The 12,241-nt window shown below is 43.2% G+C and overlaps 1 protein-coding gene across 1 annotated transcript in view; it reads right to left on the reverse strand.

Moving 5' to 3' along the window:
* ALKAL1 (ALK and LTK ligand 1) overlaps positions 1–9,460 on the reverse strand; it is a 33,183-nt gene extending 23,723 nt beyond the window's left edge. The window contains exon 1 of the mRNA XM_065630238.1: positions 9,118–9,460. Coding sequence (XP_065486310.1) covers positions 9,118–9,460 — 343 coding nt within the window. The remainder of the gene's footprint in view (positions 1–9,117) is intronic.
* Between the last annotated feature and the right edge of the window lie 2,781 nt (positions 9,461–12,241).

Consider the following 12,241-nt stretch of genomic DNA (forward strand, 5'->3'; position numbering starts at 1 on the left):
AACAAAGAAGAAGTAATTACTCTGTCATGATTACAGTAATAACATCACAGCTATCCCCTCAGCTATTTTAATCCAATGAGGTTTAAGGGTTTTACTAATCTAGTGCATATATCCAGTACTGCCACATATACTGATAAGGATGCATTTCCTAATACTTCATTTCAAAGGTTCCTTCTACAGAAACACATCACATATATCTTGATATCCCATACAGTAAGGGTTAAGGAAAAAATGGTGCCTAACTGCTTTCCAGTAGGGTTTATTTTGCTTCTCACTTTTATTTTACAGTCTCAAATGAAAAGGAAGACATAAGTAGAAAAACCTTCATTAGATTTGCGTCATGTTACTCCTGAAGTTTTATAAAATCTGCAAGGAACATGACAATAAATGCTTTCCTCATGCAACTTTAAATATATTTTTCTTCAAGCCAAAGAGGCAGATTCTGAATTATGTAATAAAAGAAAGTGTACTAAAATGTAATCTAACAAATTTACTTGAATTGACAAAGAAAGGTTATAAAAAAAACTTTAAATTTTCTTAGTATGTAAAGTTGTGCCTTATTATATGTGCTTTCTGATTGTGTAACCATTTTAATTGTATTTTTAAAAATAAAATATTAGGATTAAAATGTAGCCACAATTTGTAACTCCAAACAGTATTTTCCATTGATGTTAAAGCCTGTATTAACGAAACACATTTTTATGCGCTGTTTTAATAAAATCAGTAGAGCATTGCACATCAACGATTTTTTGCCCAGCAGACATAATAAAACATAGGAGAATATAAAAATGATCACTAACCAATCAAACCCTTGGATCCTTCGTGTGTTAAATCTTGTTTATACCCTAGAGATAAAGAATTGCACCCTCAGTAACTAATCAATAGTCAATCAATTCTCTCACTGGAGCAACTGTTTTCCAATTAACTGACATTAAAAATGCCCCAAACACGAATGAATAGCCTGTAGGACTTCCACTGAAGTGGTAACGTCTAATCCACAAGCGACAAAATATAGCATGCATCCTTAAATTGAATAGAAAAGCCTAACCATCAGCTGAGGCTAACACAGGAGATCAGCTGCACTTTTTCCAGCAAAATCTTTCCATCAGGTCTTCACCTGATTTCTAGTTATTTTGCAAGTTTCGTTTTGACATGTTTTCTTCACCAGAGCTAAGTTTCAGTTGTGGTCTCAAAGTCATAGAGTATATGCAATTGCTTAAGTGTCAAAACAAACAAAATGTCCCAGAGAATATATATTTTTCCAACTAAAAAAAATTGTATCTTGCCCTGTGTAGTACTGCTCATGCGTGCACACATTCACAAACCACTACATTATTTTCTAACAGTCTGCTTTAATATTCTCCCCCATCATCAAAATCAAATGTATGCAACAAATCATCAAAATATATATATTTGTCAGTAAAACATCAGCTGAATGCTTTTTCTGAAAAAGAATGTATTTACAATGGCTATTAAAGTTCACTTACTTGGTATGTTTTAAAACAAGTCTTACAAAACGCTAACATAAAATTTGCTCACCTTTCAGTAATTTTTTTTTTACTTCAGTGAAAAGTACTAGGTGAACATCACTGAAAATTTTAGTCCTCTAGAAAACTGGTAAGTGTTAATAAGGGGGATATTTTCCCCCTCCTACAAACTACTTTCCAGTCACTTGGAGAGATTTTCTGTAAGAATAAAATTATTCCAAATCAGACAGTGGCACTACACATACTTTAAATGTGGAACCAGGCTCTCCTTCGCAACCTTCCAGTGGTGACTTTACTAGATGCTGCCTCTTCCCCACATCCCTCACTGTTTATGAGGATTTCTTTATAGCTTTGCACAGTGACTACTACTGTGCAATATTTTTTATGCTGCTTTAAGCACTTTGAAAAATACAGTCTACATTTACAAAACACTTTTTGGACTTTCGAATCATGTGTATGTCCAAAACACCACATAGTTCTCCCGCAAATTGCCCCCAAAACCAACCAACTAGAAGATGAGTGTGTGTACCTATATATATATAATTACACTTCTCATCTTTTTAAATCTTTCTCCCTGTATAGGTACATATTTAAAAATCAAAATCATCTCCAGACATGAAACAGTGTATTTTCAAGATTAAAGCCTATCTCCCCAAAAATAAATGTACTGCAAAGCCTTACGCCTGTGCACTACCATTCTCCCACCTCTCAGAGGCCTTCCATAGCATACTTACACTTGAAATAACAAACCAGTAAAACACAGAGACCTACCATTCTTTCTTGCTTGAACAATCAAATTGTGTCTACAGTAAAGAAAAAAATATGAAACATATCAACTCTCCAGTTTGCTCACAGCTAGATTAATTCAAAATGCAAGCTATAGTTCCTGAGTTACAGACTGCTATGCACATGGATCTACTTTGACGTGAAACTTTTGGTTTACTCCCCTGCATATTGGAAGAGTCCTGGTGTACTTCAGGTCCAATTGTGGTGTAATTCAGTGAAAATTCTGACGTTCACTTTTCTGGTACTAGAACTGTGCGTATTAGTAATTGTGTCTCTTGTAACGCTAAAGACACTTTTTATAAAAATATGAAATACAACTAAAACAAAACCCAGAAGATCTCCTCATGCTGGATAAAGAAAACGTCATTGACTTTTTGTATGCAATAGCTCAACAAAAAAAAAAAAAAAAAAAACCAACTTTTCCATATTCTGACATCCTATCTTGCTCTCAGCATGGCATACTGCCATCCAAAATGTTTGCTGCCCAGCACCCTCCACTCCTCCCTTCATGTGCCAGGAGAGCGCAAAGTGTCACGTCGATACTGTAAAGTATCGAGCACCCTCGGTTTGCATTGTGATTAATGGAAATGAGAGAAGAGCCCCATTTCATTTGAAGGACTACTTTGATGGACTTCATTATATTTTAACCCTCCATGTAGGTAACATGTATTATAGGTAACATGTAGGTAGCATGTAGGTTGTCTTTGCACACTCACTCATTAGCTGTCAGGTTTGGTGCATGGGCTTTATGTTCTCCCCTGTGGAAGATTTCCGGCTCATCCTAGATTTCAGATGCCTTCTGTTCAGTGGCATAGCTCTACTGCCTGATAGTTGTGTTTGCCAAACACACAATATTGCTATTACAAGACACATTGCATGATATACCTAAAAACCCGAGCATTCAAGGAAAGAAACATAGCAGCAGGGTTACAGGTCATGAAGGCATCATAAGCATGAAGGAGTTGGACACAACTTGCATGGAACTGAAGGCTGAAGGAACATACACTCTGCAGCATTTGGGAAACTATTACATTAGGAACTAAGGAATTCAGTATGCAAACTAGAAGCACTGAGATCCCGGACATCTTCTAGTTTGGGGAACACAAAGGTAACACTTTCTGGAAGGAAATGCTAGTGATAAGTAACAGCTGGCCTGAATGAAAGGCAGTGAAGTCAAGGCTCATTGTCTGCACTTGTAAGAATTAAGCATATTGATGTCTGGAACTATGTATTTATTACAGGAAACTGTAGGTAACGGGTCATAAAAAGTAGCCAATATCAGCTCGTTTAGGAGAAATTACCACAGAAAATTTGAGGATGGCTTTGAGATCAAATTACTGTTGATATATTTAATAAAAAGCATTTTTTCTTCCTCACCCAAATGAAGTACTATATAACAAAAACCTATCCTGCCTACTTGTAATTTAGGGGTAGAACTGACACCTAATCTTGGTACCAGTAGAGATCATCGTTATTTCCACAGAACTCATTGGGACTGTTCATATTTCTGCATCATGGCTGAGAGCCTCACAGCCCCTCTGATCCTGCCTCAGTAACCATTGGCTCGGGCAGCATGTTGTCCTATGGCATCTATACTGATTCCAGTACCCAAGCTAGTTGCACTCTCCCATGGAGACTGCCATATAGATGTTCTGCTGAGAGGAGCAATATCTGATGATTCATTAAGTTTGTTAATTTATGAGAATATGTTTTCTTTTAACTACTAGATCTTGAATATGCAGAGTTATAATTTTTTTGCCTATTATGTCTATCTCAATAAAAATAAAGAAAAATAAAACCCTTAGCCATTTGGAATATAGATTATATTAAGCCTCTGAAAGCAAAATATATTTGCCTGGTTCTGTTCCAGAAAAGCCTACCCAGTAACTTCATTGTAAAAATAATTTATTCGAAAACTTTCAGATGTGGAATCAGGAATAATTACTATAAGCCGACAAAATTTATTTTCATTTTTTAATGTAACAGTTATTCTTCTTTTAAATCAATTTCATCCACTATTTTGCTAATTTCTAAGGTAATGTGTATTTTGATTAACATGTGATTTTGGAGAATATAACCTTTATTAACTCTCATCTTCTTTTAAGCTTCCTGAATGCCCAGCAATTCCTCTTCACACAACATACTAAAAAAATAAATTTTAACCCCCCCCCCCCCCGTTTTATTAGTAGGAATAATAATTTGACAAAACATAAGTATTACAGAGAACCCTGTGTTGCACTGTACTATATATTTCAATTTCCTAGAGACCAGGTTTACATTCCTCAATGGTCTCCTTTTTTATTCCAGATCTGTAATTACATTCACTGAAGTAGTTTAATATCAGGCACAGCATGTCTTGCAGAATTAGGGACTTGCAGGTGTAACTATCACTACACTCACAGGAGATTTTCTAATTGAGTAAAAGGAACAAAACTTTTCTTATGCCTTACATAAGGTTACAAGTTTTTGATTCAACTGTAAACTAAAATAAACCTCAAACATCTTTCAAATCTAATTATGAATAATGGTTAAATTACCACCATGTCATGGGACAACTTATGGTTTTCTTCTGCTGATGTGTAAGAAATTTTGGCATAAAACTGATCTCTTAACTTTCACCTCAAAGTTCAAATAGTTTGTGGGCCAAATTATCTTCTCCGATATGTCATTCTAAATCTGAAGTAGGTATGCTCAGGAGGCTCATTTGAACATACTGGTAAATTGAGAGCAATATTTATCTTCATTATTTCATTTCAAAATATTTTTAAATGTCTTGCTGGTCTCCCAGCACAAAGACAAATTTCAGCCCCCTACACTCTGTAAGTTTAGATAGCCCATTTCTCCACTGTTGTGGGGAATATGTAAGGAAAGAACAGTTAATGCAGACTTTTTTATTTCCTCAGACTTCTTTAAATCTAATTACATGGAAGCTATTTTCATTCTTCATAAAGTGGCTGGATAAAGGTAACAAAGAAAATCTGAGAAGAATGACGAACTATTCTAGTTGCCCCAATGTAATGTTCAAAAATAACCTGATATTGAATCCTTTCTTTGTGAAAAATCCATATTTGCGTTCTTCATAAAAAAAATTGCCACACTTATGCATCAGAAATAGAAGATAGTTATAAAAAAGATTGCCCATTGAGGAGCCTTCATAACTAAGCTTAAAAACTTTATGACACTCTTCTCAGTGCAAAACAAAAAAAAAAAAAACAAAAAAACCAAACAAACAAACAAAACAAAACAAAACAAAAAACCACCACCACACTCAAGCACAGAAACTTCATGGAAATCAGGCAAGTAAAGGATGTTGTGACAGAAAATTTAATCCCACTAGATACACTAGAAATAATAATTCAAAGGAACAACTTATATTTTTAGTGACATCCTACCAGAAATCCTAGCAAAAGATGAAGATTGCTTTTGGTTAGTTAGAACACATTATTTCTTCTGAATACACCCTTCAGAGTAAATGCTTGCTCTCATTAATCAGGTCACCAAGAAAAACAGGGACAGATCTGTGTGAGATAAGACTTTTGAACATGGAGGGATAAAAGGGATAAGAAGTTAAGACTGATAAAGTGATGGTGAAACTAGCATCTTTATTGCATATGTGGATGTCCGTCTGGGTCCTACAAGATACATGACACAAACCTTCATATGGCCAAGAAGCACGTGACACAGAATATATCTCTGATTATTAAGGGGAAAAACAAACCTTAGAGAGTCATTTCCAGGCAGGTCACAGAAGCTCACTGCCCAAACACAACAGGGCAGGTTTGAGTGTCCATCCTCTTTCAGTGCTCTCGTGCCCCTTTGCCCCTCAGTAAACCCTCATGAAGTAGAGCACAGCTGTTATTCCCATGACACAGCTCTAGCCTAGAACCTGCCCTTGAATTGCCTGCATGCCACATTCACAAGGGGCATCACAGACCAGCCACTCTTGCTTTTACATCTTATTTATGTATCTATAACTGAGTGGTACATGTAGGATGTCTAACAATGTCTCTCACCTTTCCTTTTCCAGCCTCATTGAAGACACCTTATGATGCCGTTATGGCCTGGGCTAAATGAGCAGGTCCCCATTGAAGTAAGGAGAGAGGTTCCATCCCCTTTGAAACCTCTCCCCTGATCATGTGTTGCAGCCACTTGCCTTGTGCTGCTCCTAAAATTCAGCCGGTGGCACCCTAGGCCAGCTCTCCTCACTATGCAAACAGCTAACTAAGGCCCCACAATGAAATAAAACAAAATAAATGTGTATGGGGAGGTGTGGCTCAGTGAGTTGAATTAGCTCATCATGTGGTTAATCTAAAGCTGGAACTGGTCTTGAGAGAAAGAACAGGAGGAGACGCACATTTCAGCCCTCTTGTATTCAGCTCATTGATAATACAGAGTAGCATTCTCAGAAAAAAAGAGAAAACACACAGAAATGATGCTTCTTACATGCTGTTCTGTATACAGCACTGTTCTAGGTGATTTTTGTTTCGAACAGAAGCAATTGAGCTGCTCAGTTTTCTTTTAAATCAGACACTTGGGTTTGATTTTCGGCAATAGACAACTCAAATACATAACTCCAGTTTTAAATGCTTGGCTGAGTACTCAGCTTAATGCAATGCCTTTCCTGACTGACGGGAAGATGAGCCATTCTCTTCAGCTGACACTCGGGTAGGCACTACCAGCCAGGGTAAAAAGTTGCTGTTAATGTGTTGGTGACTGGCATTATATGAAAAGAGCTGCTGGCTTGTGAGAAAAGCTTTGTTACAGCTTTCTGCCTCAAAAACAAACTCACACCATCACAACTGGTACTAATTCGTATCCTTCCTCTATCTTATAAAAAATGGAATTAATATGAAAACCTGGCTATTATTTAAACTGTAGATGTGCCCTTTCCAGGCTGGAGAGAAAGCTACCTTTGTGGCTGCCTGTAGGACACTGCACCTACGCCAGGGACAACTGGAGAACTTCTTTAAGTGTGTCCAGCAGTTTTACTCCTTTTGTATACAATATAGTTACTAAAACTAACAATTAATAGAAAACAAAGCCTTATTATGTATAACACTGATGAATTCAAGAAAATTTCATTTCAAAGTTATATAAATATTATGAAATATTTACACTTCCTATTTCAGAGCTCAATACTATCATTTAGCTAGGAGTAAACATCTCAAATGGGAGATACTGTTGCCCACAATAGACTTTTTCCTCAAGACACCTGATACTGGTAACTATTGCTCTCAGGTTTATACTTTTATTCTCTTGAAAAGGCTTCATGTATTCTGCCTTGAAAAGACTGTTTTACATTTTTTTCCTGGAAAAGTATACACTGAGGTTTTGCTCACAGCACACAAAGAATTCAAGCCATAATAAGTAACCACTCATGACCAGTCATGTTGATAAACAGAAGCATCTTTTCCAGTCAGAAGACAAATCTGTAGCAATCTGGTTTGGGCTGGCTTTCCCTTTACTACCAGAGACTTAATGCTTTGAAAAAGCAGGAATATCTGGAAGTTCATTGGGACACCACAACCCTTTACTCAGTACTTGGGAGAGATCACACTCAGCAGAAGCTTCCAAAGCCAGAACATTAACTACCTTTTTGCTTGATTTGTCTTTTTTTCAGTCCAGTTTCCTTAGACTGTGCAGCAATCTCACTGTACAAGTGCCTGCCATACCAATCAGTTACTTACCTACTAACTTCTGAACTTGTCAGTTGGCTTCAAGTTTTTCCAAAATGAGGTTTAATTTCCTTTAAATTAGACCACTGGACAGAGAAAAGCAAGTCTACCAGTGTGACCTGGGAGGGCTGCATCTCAACTTCACCTGTTACCAGCCATCAGCCACAAGGGACACAGCCCTCCAGGGACACAAATCCCTAAGAAACCAAACTTCCCTAGTTTCACTCATCTTGGTTTCTCCCCAGTAGGGTCTCTGGCAGGCAACAAGAGAAAAATGTTAGTGGGCTACAGCCAAAAGACAGTCACCATAATCTCTTAGCTGAACTGGCCCATCCTAACCCACACAAGGCCCTCGGGCAGCTCTACTCTAGTAGGAAATGTTCTGCATGGCTCTGCATCAAAACTAGCTGCAGCAGAGGTGACCCGCAGCCTGGTCTCCTGGCCAAGCACAGTCTGTGAATACCACCAGGCAGCTGTGCTTGGCCCTGAACTGCCCCTGCTTGTCACAGCCAGGCCTGACCTGTGCCAGTGCTGGATATGGCTCCCTACCCTATCCTGAGCATCCTCTGGAAGGTGAAACAAGCCCCCATGCACAGTCCAGGTCTTCCGCACCTGTCCCAGCAAAACTAGAAAAATGCATCAGATGGGAATCAGTCAAGTTGAAGAGGAAGTTAAAAGGAATAAGTCCAGGCATCTCTCTCTCAGATTAGTCATTTTTCCTCTTTATTCAAATCAGAGGAGCGGTCCTAAGTTTGGGGAGAAACGGGGCTCCCTCAGTGCTGGCTGCGTTGCAGCATAGGGAACTCGGGATGTTTGCCTGAGAGGGACTGTAGATCAACCGTAGCCACAACTGACCTCCCAGCAGGTGCTGAAGACCGAGTAACTCTCTCCTCCTCTGTGTCTCGCATACCCCTATAGCTGAACTGCCGGGGAGTGCAGCTGGGCTGGGCTGCCCTCAGTGGGGCTCGACCCCAGCAAAGGCAGAAACTTCCCCGGGGGCTGCCGCCTCGGACGTGGGGAGCGCACCTCCTCTCGCCCCTTCCTGCCTACAGCGGGCTGGCGCGGTGGAGGAGCCGGCGGACTTGGCCCTCAGAGGAGGCGGCCGGGACAGGACCCGGAGGGGGCTGCATCCCTGGGCTCCCTGCGCGGGGCAGCACGGTGGCTCTTACCTCCGTGGCGAGCGGCTACGAAGAGTCGTGGGGGCGGCGGGGCAGCGGCGACGGCCGGGGGCGGCCGGGGGGCGGCGGCGGCGACGGCGATGGCGCGGGAGTCGGGCGGCGGGGAGCCTCCGCCGCTGTACCGCCGGGAGATCACCCGGTCCCGCCGCGGCGGGCGGGGCGGCAGCGGGTGGCCGTCGTCGCCCAGGGCTTGGAGGAGGAGATCGAGGAGCGCCCCCCGCTCTGCTCTGGCGGCGGGCACGTCCCGGCCCTCGGCGCCCAGCGGCGACGGGGCCGAGGCCAGCAGCAGGAGCACGATGGCAGGCAGCGCCTGGCGTTTCTTCGCCCCTCGCATCTCTGCGGCGCTGGGAGGAGGCAGAGAGCGAAGGCGGTCAGCGCCGGGCCCGGCCCGCATCCCGCCCGCCCTCCCCCCATGCCGAGCCCGGTGGCACCCCCGCGGGTGCGGAGGCGATGGGATCTCGCCCACTGCTCCCGCACGCCCTGGTCGGGCGCAGCCCCGCGGAGTGGCAGCGGAGGCGGCGACCCGACGGGCCGCCTCCGGCTGGCCCCGCCGCGCCTCCTCGCCAGTCCCCGATCTGCCCTGCCGCGCTCGCCCGGCTCCCCGGAGGGCGCATTTACAGACTCGGATTAGGGGAAGGGTATTAAACCCGCCGTACATATTTGCGGTCCAGGGCTTTGTAAGGGATTTGCTCGGGTCCCTTTGCCCCCGGCGTTCCCGCGCCTGCCGTCACCTCCTTCCTCCGCCGGCGGAGCGGGTCGGCGGGGAAGACCCCGTGGGGCAGCCTACCCGGCCGCCAAAGCGTGGGCAGTGCCACAGGGCGGTTTTCGGGCGAGAGTCTACGGACGGACAACTGTACGGAGTTCCGTTGCGGGTTACACCGGGAACTGCTGCAAATCTGGGCAAAAACAATTACAACAGGCTGAGGCTTCGAGAGCGGTGCTTAATGCCCCTAAGTAAGCTATTCTAATTATAGCAAACGGTTAGGATTAAGAGGGAGGGAGGAAAATTCTGTTATTTGCAAACTGCTTTATACTTGGCCTCCCTTGCAAATCCTCTCGGGCGAAAGAGTTAATAGGAGCCGCAAGGGAACCGGCTCTCCCCGACGGCTCCGGGCTCTGCCTCCCTCCGCCGCCGCCGAGGCGCAGGGCAAACCCGGGGAGACAGCGGGGAGCGACTCGAGCTTCGCTGAACTGGGGCAGCGACACCCCCTCGCTCCACGCCAAAGTTCCCCTCGGGAGGGTCAGCGGGCGGCTGCTCACCTTCAAGCGGAGGCAGGTCTCGCTGAGTGCCTGCGGGCTGGGGAGAGAAGTCCTCTGCCTTCGCCGGAGAGCCCGTGTCCCCGCGGAGGCTCCGCCGGGCGCGGAGCGGGGCAGTCGGTGCTGTGCCCGGAGAGGGGAGATGCGCTCTCCAGGGCCATGCGCTTCTCTTATATAGTCCGCACCCGTGTACTCATTTGAGTACTATCGACTTTAGGTGGGTGGCAGTCGATGGAGACACCTCTGGTAATCACTCTTGGGCTCAGAGAAGGTCTTTTCTGACAAACTTCCTCCTCCCCGTTTGTCCCCCGGTGGATGGCAACTGAAAGCTGCGTTTGAAGTGGCTCTGATCTATTTGTGAAATTAGATTTCCCTGAGGACTGGGAAACGCTTACTAATAAAGCTGCCGGCTCAAGAGATTAAGATGTGCTTTAACTTAGTGAGATTCCCTTGGGAATACAGCAAGAGAACTATTTCCCCCCCTTTTCTTATTGAACAAAAAAGCTGTGAGGGAAGCCTAAAGTGTGTATAAATTTGATTCCGTTTTGTTGGCAAGGAAAGTTGTAGACTGTCTTTGGCGGGTGAATTCACAAACTAGTGACCTTGTAAAAGTCTGTTTCTCCAAAACTGCTTTTTAACAAAAAAAGTTTTTGATTATGAGACTTAAGGAAAAGTTACTAAAAAACGGCACTGACCTAATGAAACTATTAAACCCACAGGTCAAAAACTTGCCTCCAAAAGCCACAAATGTGTAAGCAAATATTTAGTAAATGAGATCTTGACTTTCAGAGAGTAGTGCATACCAGTGATCTGGGTGTAGATTGAAAAGCAATACAAATTTGAAAATTATACCAGACTATATTTCACATTTTAACAGAATTTGCAAGTATAACTCTTTGTCAGAAAGCCTTACTGAGTTATTTACTTAATAAGAGTGGAAGAAAAAGGAAAAGGATTTGAGATATCCCCGAATATGTGAAAATGGGGAGTTTGGATTTGAAAGGGAATTAAACTATTCTGCATGTCTGACATATGACATTTCCCTACAAACTCTGTTTCTTTTCCAAAATTCTGCAATTCATCCCCTTCTCTGCTTATCTCAGGCAGCACACACGCAGGGCTGTGTCTCACAGGGGCTATGTCATTGCTTCTTCCCCACATCCTCCTACTCTCGTGCCATCCTCACTCATTTTTTTGGTGGGTGATACCACAGAGATCAAGTATAAGATGAAATTTACTTAATGAAGTGTTACAAAGGGTTTTATCACACAGGTTTTTTTAGAGGTCAGTGTACAGCACTAGATAAACGGGTCTGACCTCTGGATTCCCAGAGTAACAGAGGGGAATCATAGAATGGTTTGGAAGGGACCTTAAAGATCGTCTAGTTCTAACCCACCTGCCATGGGCAAGGACACTTTCCATGAGATCAGGTTGCTCAAAGCCCCATCCAACCTGGCCTTGAACACTCCTAGGGATGGGGCATCCACAACTTCTCTCGGAAGCCTGTTCCAGTGCCTCAACACCCTCATGGTGAAGAATTTCTTCCTTATATCTAATCTGAATCTACCCTCTTTCGGTTTAAAGCCATTTCCCCTTGTGCTATCACAACATGCCCTTGTAAAAAGCCCCTCTCTAGCTTTCTTGTAGGTCCCCTTTGGTACTAGAAGGCTGTTATCAGGTCTCCTTGGAGTCTTCTCTTCTCCAGGCTGAATAGCCCCAACTCTCTCAGCCTGTCTTCATAGGAGAGGTACTCCAGCCTTCTGATGATCTTCATGGCTCTCCTCTGGACTTGGACAGCTCTAGAGCTGGATTCAGTACTCCAGGTGGGATCTCACCAGATTAAAGAGAAGAATCACCT

The sequence above is a fragment of the Caloenas nicobarica genome, chromosome 2 (genome assembly GCF_036013445.1).
Source record: "Caloenas nicobarica isolate bCalNic1 chromosome 2, bCalNic1.hap1, whole genome shotgun sequence".
NCBI lineage: Eukaryota > Metazoa > Chordata > Aves > Columbiformes > Columbidae > Caloenas > Caloenas nicobarica.